This window comes from Syngnathus scovelli, chromosome 4, assembly GCF_024217435.2.
Source record: "Syngnathus scovelli strain Florida chromosome 4, RoL_Ssco_1.2, whole genome shotgun sequence".
Classification (NCBI taxonomy): Eukaryota; Metazoa; Chordata; class Actinopteri; order Syngnathiformes; family Syngnathidae; genus Syngnathus; species Syngnathus scovelli.
Window position 1 is genome coordinate 7276570 of NC_090850.1, and position 12862 is coordinate 7289431.

The 12862-nt window shown below is 41.4% G+C and overlaps 1 protein-coding gene across 6 annotated transcripts in view; it reads left to right on the forward strand.

Annotated features, from left to right (window-relative positions):
* Positions 1–12862, forward strand: part of herc1 (HECT and RLD domain containing E3 ubiquitin protein ligase family member 1) — an 85457-nt gene that overhangs the window by 27266 nt on the left and 45329 nt on the right. For all 6 annotated transcript variants that reach the window (XM_049718036.2, XM_049718038.2, XM_049718040.2 and 3 more), the window contains exons 25-34: positions 371–422; positions 3034–3305; positions 4603–4818; positions 6338–6458; positions 9068–9305; positions 9396–9568; positions 10140–10295; positions 10367–10473; positions 11833–11943; positions 12020–12190. In XM_049718036.2, coding sequence (XP_049573993.1) covers positions 371–422; positions 3034–3305; positions 4603–4818; positions 6338–6458; positions 9068–9305; positions 9396–9568; positions 10140–10295; positions 10367–10473; positions 11833–11943; positions 12020–12190 — 1617 coding nt within the window. The remainder of the gene's footprint in view (positions 1–370; positions 423–3033; positions 3306–4602; positions 4819–6337; positions 6459–9067; positions 9306–9395; positions 9569–10139; positions 10296–10366; positions 10474–11832; positions 11944–12019; positions 12191–12862) is intronic.

Here is a 12862-nt window from a genome sequence, read left to right on the forward strand (position 1 = left end):
ATGAGATTAAAATACATTTTTTTATTTCCAACCTCTTTATTAAAAAACAGAACATCATTTCAAATTGATAGTGCATATTATGCACAAACATTAATTGTAATTCACTTGTTTGGTGTGTAAATAGTTTTCCAAATGAAATGCAGATGTTTCCAAATATTTTCCTTTATTTTCATTTCGCTTTCATGGAGGAATACCAAAATCTTAGAATATATACATCTGAGAGGCTGAAATTCTGATGATTTGGACAATTTCAAATAGATAAGGGCGCTTAATCATTAATTGATTATCAAGATATTTGTTGACGGATTTGATAATCGATTCATTGTCGATGAATTGTTACACCGCTACTATGTATTTTTTTTCCTTTCAGAGTGGAAGGAGAAATGTTGACCTGGACTTGGCGTTCTCTCACAAAAAGAGAGGTAAAGCTTAGTCTTTCATGTCCAGTAGAAATGTCTTTTCCTCAGCACTATGCTGTCATCTTCTTTGCTTGGTAACAAACCTCAAGATTTTACCCAGTGCTACTAAACTACCTCGGATAGCGTTCAGCCACCAAAGAGTCAATATCCAATATGTTTTAAGGCATTGATCCAGCAGTTACTACTGTATGCCTGGTGTTCACCAACATTAAACACTAGCCTAACATTCCGTTATGAACAATTCATACCAAATGGGAGGTATACAAATGGCAAAATTTGATACATAAATGACTCCAAAGTTGTCAGCTAGCATTATGCATCCCAAGTTACTCTTGTCTCTCTGTCTTTTAATTCACGCATGCCTAGTTTATTTGCTACTTTTGGGGCAGTTGAGTCCCAAGCACAAGAGGAGCTGCAAGCACGTAAACGATGGCATGTTTCTTTCTCTAATTAGCTTGACTCTCCATCCCCGTGATGCACCTCCCATTCATTTAGCGCAGTGGTTCTTAACCTGGGTTCGATCGAACCCTAGGGGTTCGCTGAGTCGGTCTCAGGCGTTCGGTAGAGCCTCCACTGCAGAGGTCCGAACACCCACAGAAGTTAGTGTTGTGAGTACATGCATTGTGTTGAGTTTGTTCTTTCAACAAGGTGATGTTCATGCGCAGCTCATTTTGAGCATCAGTAAAAAAACATCTATATCTTGAATTTGAAAAAATAATTGTATTTTTCACTAAAGAGGGGTTCGGTGAATGCGCATATGAAACTGGCAGGGTTCGGTACCTCCAACAAGGTTAAGAACCACTGATTTAGCGCTTTCAGTTATGAACTGGTGCTAACTTCAGTATTAGATGTTGAATGGGCGGCATGGCTCTGGTGGTAGAGTGGTCATCTCCCAACCAGAAGGTTATGGGTTCGATCCTGTGCCTTTGTGACTATGTCCAAGGGTCCATAAGCAAGATACGAACCCAGTTGCTGCTGATGCTGGTTCATCAGTAGGCAAATGAGAAGACAGCGTTAAAGCACTTTGAGTTCTATGAAATTTGAAAATCGCTATACAAGTGAATGCCCATTTAACATGAAGAAACTATTCATAAACTTTGTGTGTGTGTGCGTGCGTGCGTTTGTGTGTGCACATGCGCGCGTACGGGCGCAAAATATGAGATTGGCATGATGCCGATGTTTACCATTACTTTTATGTGCCAGATAATTTCACTGGGGTTGAAATGTAAAATAAAGCCCTGTGGTTGAATTTGAATCAGTGAATGCAAGCTTGATAAGGTAGTTTGCTTAATAGTTTGTCTGAGTTTCTTTTCACAAAAAGTGTCTGTGGTTTACATCTTAGATATTATCTTACTATCAAACCAAGGATTCAGCTTTACAGAGCTTGATCATCTAAAAGACCTGCAGTTTTAATCAATAGCACCTTATGTCGAGGCACTTGATGGTCCTTTTATCCACTTAAGTATGTCAGAAATCTTTTTTAAGTTATTATTTCACCTGAAGATTGGATTATATTTTTGTTGTACAATTAATTAAAAATCCATTATAATGATCATTTTTGTTGAATTCGCTGACACCTGTATTTATGTGTAGGAACTGTTTGAAAAATGTAAAGCAGTTGCTTGTTTTTTGGTTCACATTTTTATATGACAGGATACATACTGCATGAACAGATGGGAGTTTCTCATCCTTTGTGAAAAATTGGATTTTTAACACAGAATTGAATTGCTGTAATTAAGAGTTGCAATCACAAAGAAATTTTCACTGATGTTATGATAGTACTTCAGTGGTGGTATGGAAATGGGAATATGAATTACTAGCTTATTAGCAGTGGTCCCAAACCTTTTGTTGCACCACAGGCACAGAATGTTTTCATGTAAAGCAAAATTTTGACCGAACAACATAAATACCAATCGAAACAAATTATTATAATTCCAACTCTCTCTTTAAAAGAAAGAAGACAATGGCAATGACGCAATAACACAAGTGTGTTACTTACAAAACTGTATGTCCAGTCTACTTCCTAATTTTGTGTTGCTCGCTGTCATTGCAGAAACGTCTCCTTAACAACAATAGAAAATTTGAAATGGAAGAAGGTAGTGCTTTCTTTGGCGGGGCTGTTTTAAAGCAGTTATTGCTTTATTTGTGAGGCTGACACAAAGGGGGAATTTGCAGTGTTAAAATTGCTTGGAAAATTTGAATGTATTCTCACGTCACTAATGCTTCTCAGTTTCCGACCCTTCTTGTGGGCCTACTTTATATAATGTGTCATTTGAGACAAAGTGTTAGATGTCCACAGAGAAACAGGTGGATGTACCTGATTTTCTCTCCGTGTGGCCATTTAACCCATGGATGGAAACTGCTTCTGTATAGAATTCCATAGCATACTGTCTTCTGCACTTGTTGGAAATTCAGTGCACCCATTCTAAATACAATTATTCTGGCTGATGAAGGCATGTGCAGGCATGAACAACTAGAATATGGGTTTATGTGGAATAATCATGCTTTGCACTGAAATTGGTATGTGCATATAAGAACATATGTCATCCATCAAACAAATGACAATTTGTTATACTATCTCCTGAAAGCATTTCTCCTCTCTCCATTTCCTCAGGTCTACTTTATACCTCTCCAGACTCACTGGCTGAGTCTTGGTTTCGTGCAAAGCTGAGCCGTCAGCGCAGCTACAGCTCCGCATACTCATATGAAGAATCAGACCTAGACCTGAACCGCTCTCTTGGTATTCATGCTCTCATTGACAATATGATCAGCTTCATCAATGGTGACGTCGGCCTCACTCCAGCCTTCAAAGAACCAGAGGAAAGTATGTCAACCAGTCCACAGGCCACTATCCTGGCCATGGAACAGCAACAAAGCAGGGCAGAGGTGAGAGATTGACATATTTCTGCAATGCAGGCACATACTATGTTACACAACCTGTTACAGACAAGCAAACAAAATGGTTGTTCACTAGTGTTCAGCCACATTTTACTGCCACCTGCAAGATTTGAAGGGAGCATTTTTGACAATTTATTTGTGAAAAAGGCATTCTAACAAGCTCCACTACTGGTAAATGTGAAGAAATATCTTAGAAAGATGGTGATGTAATATTCCAGTATTATCTGCGCCATATATACTAGTGACTCGCAACACGCTAACACGGAGGTGGATTACTCATTTGTATGTGGTGTCACCTGGCGGCGGCGTGTCCTCCGCTCTGCTCCATCCCTATGTCTGTCTCTCCTTCGCTACCTCCGCACGATGATTTTTAGCAGCTGTATTTAGCCAATGGCAAACTTGAAAGCGTTGGTTGGAATGAGTTTTAAATGCGACAAAAGCGTGGCAAGGTCACCTAACTGATATTAGTCTAATTTCAATGTTACTATCTCGATTTTGATACGCCCAGTCCTAGTTGTGGGTCCTATTTTAAAATTAGAAATTTAAAAGGTAGCTTTTCTCTTATAAAAGTTATGCTTGGCTTAGCATTATCAAAGAAATTCTGTGATCTGTTTCGCCAGAGGGTCAGATTTACTGTACAGATTCCCTTAGAGCAGGGGTGTCAAACTTATTTTTGTTGCGGGCCGCATCAGTCATTGTTTGCCTCAAAGGGACATTAAAATTGTCAACCCAAATAAATGTATGAACATTTTATATTGTGTATATATAGTATAGGCTACACAACAAACTGATGAATAACTAGTTTTCAAAACAAACAGTTCAAATATTTCAAAATGAAATATTGAAATCAAATCAACTATTTCAAAATGAAAATTATTTTAAAAAAATGAATGGTAATGAAAATTGCTAACAATATCTATTTTTAAAAGTGAAAACAATTTGAAATTTTGGAATTTACATGTAAGTTCAATACACAATTTGTTTTGTCACCTAAAATGGTGTGGCAGGCCGTATATGGACCCCGGGCCTTGACTTTGACACCTGTGCCTTAGAGCATTTTATATATATATATATATATATATATATATATATATATATATATATATATATATATATATATATATATATATATATATATATATATATATATATATATATATATATATATATATATATGTGTGTGTATATGTATATATATATATATATATATATATGTGTGTATATGTATATATGTATATCTCACACTATCAGTGTCCTTTTCTAATGTAATGTTTTTTGTCTGCAGCTGAGGTTAGAAGCTCTTCATCAAATCGTGGTGTTGATTGCTGGTATGGAGGAGAAGGGCTGTCTGCCAGGGAATACCGATCGGCCATGCAGTGCCTTCCAGTCCTCCTCCTTACTGACCTCTGTCAGGTTGCAGTTCCTGGCTGGTTGTTTTGGCCTTGGGACTATTGGGAATGGAGGGCTGAAGCGAGAGAGCGTGCAGCTGCATCATTATCAGGTATGAGACGTAGCAACCTGACAGTGATTGGACGAAGGTGATTTGGTTTTGGTGACCTTAGTTCAGCCATGGGCAAACTACGGCCCGCGGGCCACATCCGGCCCACGGGGTCGTTTAATCCGGCCCGCCAGACCTGAATAAATTGTATGATGAAACATTTTTTTTGTCATTTTCCCTGCAATGACTGTGTTTCCCCAGTAGATGGGGAAACGCCCGCCCGCGCATTTACTCCCGGAAGCCGTGTCAGAAAGATCTTTGCACACTCACAAGTGCGTGTACGTACTCAGTAGTACGGACCCGGCGCACTCCGCGCTCTATTTCTATCAATGCCGAATTTTGAGCGTGGGCTGTGATGTCAGCATTCTCGTAATTCGCACGCTGAGCTTTCAGATACAGTTTTACGCTAAAGCCACGCACGCACAAACCTTCCCCTGGAATCCTTCCATTAAAATGAGTGGCCCAAGGAGAAGAAAGGCGGACACTGAGAGCCGACCGAGTGTTTAAAAAAGAGTGGACCATTTGCTCTACCGACGCGTGTGAGCAGACGTTCAGCCACGTGAACATCAACAAGCCCTGTCACAGATCTAGGCTAACGGACCAACACCTCGACTCTATCCTAAGAATTGCCACAACAAATTTTACTCCAGACTATTTAGCACTAGCAAAAAAAGGGAGACCAACAACACTGTTCCCACTGAAAATGAAGGGGAGTTTCTCTAGTTTGTTGTAAAAAAAAAAAGCATTTTGAAAATAATTTGTACAAATAACAGGGATTGAAACTAGCGACCATTCTCATTTTCAAACAATGCAGGATGTTCAAGGACATTGATGCACCACCTGTTTGCGACTAATCTTAACTTTTAAAGGTTTTAAGGCCGACTTTAAGGAAGTGTTTGCCGTTTCCTCACCTCTGTCGCCAGGTGTTTGTGAGTTAAAGCTCTGCTCTGATTTTCAGATATCCGTCACCGTGTTGCCGTTTTGATTCTTTATTACTTTATTTGGATGTATTCTTTCAGTGATTCTTCAAAATGATGTATTTGGTCGGAATGTTTGCCGTTTTATGTGAATTCGCCTCATTAGAAAAACATCTTTCATGAATCTGACCTGCAGCCGCTGAAGTGATGGAAAATCAAAATAACAGTGTCGTATTTAATGAGAATCACTGATAGTAGTCTTTGGGTGAAATATTTTGTTTAATGCTGCTAATAAATGCATTTGTTTTTAAAAAGCGGTTTTTCGAATATCCATGCTTTACTACCTACTAAAGACCAAAACATTTTATGCAATGACCTTTACATGTCATTTATAATACTTCACACAAACACTACATCCATCTGCTCCTGGTTCGGCCCCCCAGTCAAAATTTAGAATCCAATTCGGCCCGGCCCGCAAGTCAAAAAGTTTGCCCACCCCTGCCTTAGTTGTATGACATGCGAAATTTTTTTTTAGTATTTAGCTGGATTCTGTGTTGAAAGCTGTTATTTACCTGAATAAAACTTGCCTGTTCATTCTTTTTCAGGATGGTGTTAAAACAGCCAAGAGAAGCCTCCAGTTGGAAATCCAGACAGCAGTTCATAAGATTTACCAACAACTATCTGTAACACTAGAGCGAGCATTGCAGGCAAACAAACACCACATAGGTAAGCTCCAAAGCAGAGATGGGCAAATTGGCAGCCCGTAGCCATGTGCCCATACGCTGAGTGGCCCTTGATTTACTAAATAAATGCCATATGGAGGGGGTGGGCATTTATAAACACATTTTCTCTACTCCTTCATAGATACAACATACTACATCTTTACTACACACTCGAGCACATTCATCCAATGGCTAAATTTATTTCATATATATATACACACACACACACACACACACACACACACACACACACACACACACCGTATTTTTCGGACTAAAAGTCGCTCCGGAATATAGGTCGCATTAGCCATAAAATGCACATAACGTGAAAAAAAACATATAAATCGCTCCGGAGTATAAATCGCAATAATTATTTTTTTTTATTGCTCAAACCCTTTGTTGTTGAAGGCTGACCATTTCAGCATGAAATACATTTAGATTCTGGAATGTACATTTGTTCGATTAAAAAAACAAACATGCATTAGTCCATATTTAAAATGGCATTGAAAATTTCGTTTGTCATTGGTTAGGATAGTAGTTCCCAAACATTCTTTTGCACCAGCCCTGCTTTCCGATTTGAAACTAGTTTTTCAGTGGTCTCCATCCAACCGAGCTGCGGAACCCTACTGGTCTGTTGCTTAATTGGTCAGGCAACGAGACTGAGACAAAGTCCGTGTCTAAAAAAAAATATTCAGATAATCACGTGCATCTACCTGAGCCTCATGTCACATGTCAAACCACTCGTCTCAGTCACATGGTATGACGCATAAAAAGTAAGCCCACAAGATAGTAAAAACAAAAAATTAGGGATGTGCTTTATAAAGTGGTAAAGTCCAAATTATGAAACACATCAAGAGCCTAGAACTTCCAAGTAAACGTCATTGGCTCCCATTACCACAAAACAAACAAGCACAGGGCTCCTACTAATTTCAACAAATCCATTTGACTTAATGATGAGTGGTACTTTAATTTACCACTGTTACTTGTTTGTATGTCTGGTGCAACGAACGTTTGGGGACCGCTATTACCGTATTTGCCGGTGTATAAGTCGACTCGTGTATAAGTCGACCCCCTAAAATTCGACGTAAATTTACGATTTTATGATATATCCTTTGTATAAGTCGAGCTCAATTGTTGCATTATATTAAACTTCAAAATTCAATCAGAAATATGCGAAATTTATTGACGAAATGTGTTGAAATTCGCGAGTTTGTAGCGAGCGATCTATTTTAAATATTATTTACTTCATGACCCTGTGATATTACGCGCCGAGAGAGACTAACAACAATGAACACTCTTAGAAACTGGTTTATTTTTAGTTAAGAAACAACAAATTATAATTATAAAGTGATTGCCGGTACATAGAGTTCAAAATTCGTCTTCATCGTCGCTATTTCCGAAAAGCTCGTTCCATTCGTTTTCGTTTAGTTTGTCGTCATAAAGGGCATCTTCTTGGTCTTCTCTATCCTGAGAGCGTTTGGCGAATATTTTCTAAGTGCCAACGGCTCTTGCGCCATAAAGAGTCCGCCCCGGCTGGTTCCCCATGTCGGCCAGAACAAGTGAAAATTCGGCCTCTTCCCCTGGAAGTCTGGCCAAGTTTGGCGAATATTTTCTAAGTGCCAACGACTCAACCGCCGTAAAGTGTCCGCCTCGGCTGGTTCCCCATGTCGGCCACCACAAGTGAAAATTCGGCCTCTTCCCCTGAAAGTCTGGCCAAGTTTGGCAAATATTTTGAAAATGCGAACGACTCAACCGCCGTAAAGTGTCCGCCTCGGCTGGTTCCCCGTGTCGGCCACCACAAGTGAAAATTCGGCCTCTTCCCCTGGAAGTCCGGCCAAGTTTGGCGAATATTTTCTAAGTACCAACGACTCAACCGCCGTAAAGTGTCCGCCTCGGCTGGTTCCCCGTGTCGGCCACCACAAGTGAAAATTTGGCCTCTTCCCCTGGAAGTCCGGCCAAGTTTGGCGAATATTTTCCAAGTGCCAACGACTCAACCGCCGTAAAGTGTCCGCCTCGGCTGGTTCCTCCAGTCGGCCAGAACAAGTGAAAATTCGGCCTCTTCCCCTGGAAGTCTGGCCAAGTTTGGCGAATATTTTCTAAGTGCCAACGACATTCATTTAGACATGGCGATTGAATGTTTACGTACCGGTAGTTATTGTCGTTGCTTGACGCGCGATGACTCGCACATTCGCTCAATACCCAGTACTTCCCCCTAGCAGTCATCGTCGCTGCCTGGCTTTCGATGTCCGTTATTGAGGTGAGAATATTTGAAATTGTTGCTGAGGATGCGTGTTAATGCGACGAACGCTTTATAATGATTCAGTTTCTCGCTGTTTGATGAGCCTGACGGACGCACACCCACGCACAATGAGATGCATGAGAAACGGCCTTTGTTACCATCACATTTGAAGCGATGAATACGAAGTTAAATTTTATGACTCGGTGTATAAGTCGTAGTCGATTTTTTTCGGTCGATTTTGGATCGAAAAAGGTCGACTAATACACCGGCAAATACGGTAAGTTACATGTGGCTCAGGACCCACCCAAAATAATTAAGGTTTTTGTCAGCTCCCAGCCTTAAACGTACTTCTGTTTTGATTGTCTTCATTTCAGAAGCTCAGCAGCGTCTTCTGCTGGTCACAGTATTTGCACTGAGTGTGCGCTACCAACCAGTAGATGTCTCCCTGGCCATTTCTAGCGGGCTGCTCAATGTGTTGTCCCAGTTATGTGGCACAAACACCATGTTGGGACAGCCGCTCCAACTGTTGCACAAACCAGGCATATCCCAGCTCAGCACTGCTCTGAAGGTGGCCTCAACACGGTTGCTGCAGATACTGGCCATCAGCACTGGGTAATTTGCGGTAAACATGAAGAACATCATATACTGACTGTAGTTGGTATGGTGGAGATTACATTTTTAATGACATGGTTGATTTTACAGGACATATGCAGACAAATTGAGTCCAAAAGTTGTCCAGTCATTGCTGGACCTCCTCTGTAGCCAGCTGAAGAACCTTCTATCTCAGGCAGGAGTTAGTGTCCTGTCTTCTGGAAAAGACCACGATGAAATCAAGCAAGAGGACTCTATCGACTCGGAGAAGAAAGATTTCAGAGGTGATCAAATATTTACAGTTGAAACCAGAAGTTCGGACTTTGTAAAAAGGCATGCTTTTTTTTCTTACTGTCTGACATTAAATCAGACTAATCTTTTCCTGTTTTAGGTCATTTAGTTCTACCACATTCATTTCTATTTGCTACAATAATCCGGAGAAGGATTTTTAAGACAAACTTTAATTTCTTTCTTAGTCAGAATTTTATATACAATAAAATTAGTTTGTCTTAAAGCAATTTGGGAAACCTCAGATGATGTAATGTCTTTTGAATTTTTTCATTGTTTTATTGACATTCTTTGAGTTAGAGACACACCAGTGGATGTATTTGAAGGCACACCTGAAGCAATGCTACTTTGTGTAACATCATGTAAAAGTCAAAACAAATCAGGCAGAGCATCAGGAAGTGGACTTTCATGTACATGTTTGGCTCATCATTGGGTGCATTTTTCACATGCTTGGAGTTGTCATATTCATATGAAAATATGAATACCATGGAAACTGAGGAAATCAGACAATCATTTAGAAGGTTGATTAAAGCACATTTTGTTGAAGGTAATTGTGTTGTTTTTCAGCTTTACTACGCAAGCAACACACTGCTGAGCTACACTTGGGAGACTTTCTAGTATTCCTAAGGAGAGTAGTGTCCTCAAAAGCCATCCAGTCCAAGATGGCCTCCCCAAAATGGACTGAAGTGTTGCTTAATATTGCCGCACAGAAATGCTGCTCTGGTAAGATCATGTTATTTAATGATTTGGGAGTTGGCCTGACATTTACATTCTTTACATTCTTTGAATTGTAGGGGTCCCTTTGGTTGGGAACCTAAGAACCCGGCTTTTAGCGCTCCATGTTTTGGAAGCTGTCTTACCTGCATGTGAGGCCAATATGGAGGATGAACAAATGACACAGGTATACAAGTCCATGAGTATTGGTAATAGGCAATGGGAAGCAGAATGATTACCGTATTTGCCGGTGTATTGGTCGACCTTTTTCGATCCAAAATCGACCGAAAAAAATCGACCTCGACTTATACAGCGAGTCATAAAATTTAACTTCGTATTCATCGCTTCAAATGTGATGGTAACCAAGGCCGTTTCTCATGCATCTCATTGTGCGTTGCACTTAGAAAATTTGAACCGGGCGGCGTGCGCGAGTGCGCGGCCCGCTGGAAGTCGAATGAGGCTCAGCGATCTCCTCCGCGGTGTTTATAAACAGCCGATCCGCTCGGCGGGGGCTATTTTCGGCCACTCTGCGCGTGCGCACGGCCTCCCGGATGTGCCGGGCGGCGTGCGCGAGTGCGCGGCCCGCTGGAAGTCGAATGAGGCTCAGCGATCTCCTCCGCGGTGCTTATAAACAGCCGATCCGCTCGGCGGGGGCTATTTTCGGCCACTCGGCGCGTGCGCACGGCCTCCCGGATGTGCCGGGCGGCGTGCGCGAGTGCGCGGCCCGCTGGAAGTCGAATGAGGCTCAGCGATCTCCTCCGCGGTGCTTATAAACAGCCGATCCGCTCGGCGGGGGCTATTTTCGGCCACTTGGCGCGTGCGCACGGCCTCCCGGATGTGCCGGGCGGGTGCGCGAGCTCGCCGGCCGCTGGAAGTCAAATGAGGCTCCGCGATCTCCTCCGCGGTGCTTATAAACAGCCGATCCGCTCGGCGGGGGCTATTTTCGGCCACTTGGCGCGTGCGCACGGCCTCCCGGATGTGCCGGGCGGGTGCGCGAGCTCGCCGGCCGCTGGAAGTCGAATGAGGCTCCGCGATCTCCTCCGCGGTGCTTATAAAGTGCCGATCCGCTCGGCTTGGAGCTATTTCCGGCCTCCCGTTGGTGCCGGGCGGCGTGCGCGAGCTCGCCGGCCGCTGGAAGTCGAATGAGGCTCCGCGATCTCCTTCGCGGTGCTTATAAACAGCCGCATGCGCACGGCCTCCCGGAATTTGAACACATTTCGTCAATACATTTCGCATATTGAATTTTGAAGTTTAATATAATGCAACAATTGAGCTCGACTTATACAAAGGGTATATCATAAAATCGTAAATTTCCGTCGAATTTTAGGGGGTCGACTTATACACCGAGTCGACCTGTACACCGGCAAATACGGTACTCTCTCTATCTTAAACATGTACTATTTTGTTTTTACTCATTCCTCACTCACTTCTTGACAATGTTGATTATTTAACGGAAACTGAATGATGATGTATTGAAATTTTAGGGTTAGTTTGTATGCTCTAAAATATTTAAAACGCACACTGACTTGATAATATTCTCTTCCAGGTCGTTGAGCGGCTATTCTCACTGTTGTCTGACTGCATGTGGGAAGCTCCCATTGCTCAAGCCCGGCACGCCGTCCAGATAAAAGAAAAAATACATGAACTGAAATTGCAGGTTGGAAAGAAAGCACGTTATTTCCATAAAATGAGTCAATGTCTATTTGTGGCCCTGATGTACATCTAATTGATAGGGAGAGGCTGAAGAAGAAGAGGAAAACCTTCCCATCCAAGAAGTGTCCTTTGACCCAGAGAAGGCTCAGTGTTGTGTGGTGGAAAATGGACAAGGGCTGACACATGGCAGTGGGGGTAAAGGTTATGGTTTGGCCTCCACTGGAATCTCTTCTGGTTGCTACCACTGGAAGGTACAATGCTATGATTTGCCCTGATTTCTATTAATATGAAAAGAGTAGAAAATGTATTAGACCACCAGCCAATATGAAATGTATAACACATGTGCAACTCATTTTTGTAATTATCACACTTGTATATTGAACCAAAATTACATCTGTAGTGCTAAAATATTATTGTAGTTATTAAATTTTAAAATATTTAAATGAATAAAATATCCCAAATTATTATTTGCATTCATGAGCAGACAAAAGGTTTGTGGTCAAACTTGAACTTTGCATAGAAGCCTTGTAAATCGGCTCAAATTTGGTTACTGTATTTTCCGGACTATAAAAGGAATGGCCCATTTTAAAAACTTTGTCCTTATATAAAGCGCACCATTAATGCATCATGTCAGATTTTTAATCCAAATTAAATCATTCTCCATTTTATCTTTTTTATTTCAACTTCAGACGCAACAAATTACTTTATAATCAGAAAATAATGATCCATAGTCTTTTTGATTAATGATTCATAGTCTTCAGCGGGCCACTTATGATTGATTTCATGACACAATGCTTCGGGCCAGTTTAAATTTAGGAATTTGGTCCATATATAAGGCGCACCGGATTATAAGGCGCACTGTTGGCTTTTGAGAAAACTTTTGGTTTTTAGGTGCGCCTTATAGTCCGTAAAATACGGTATAT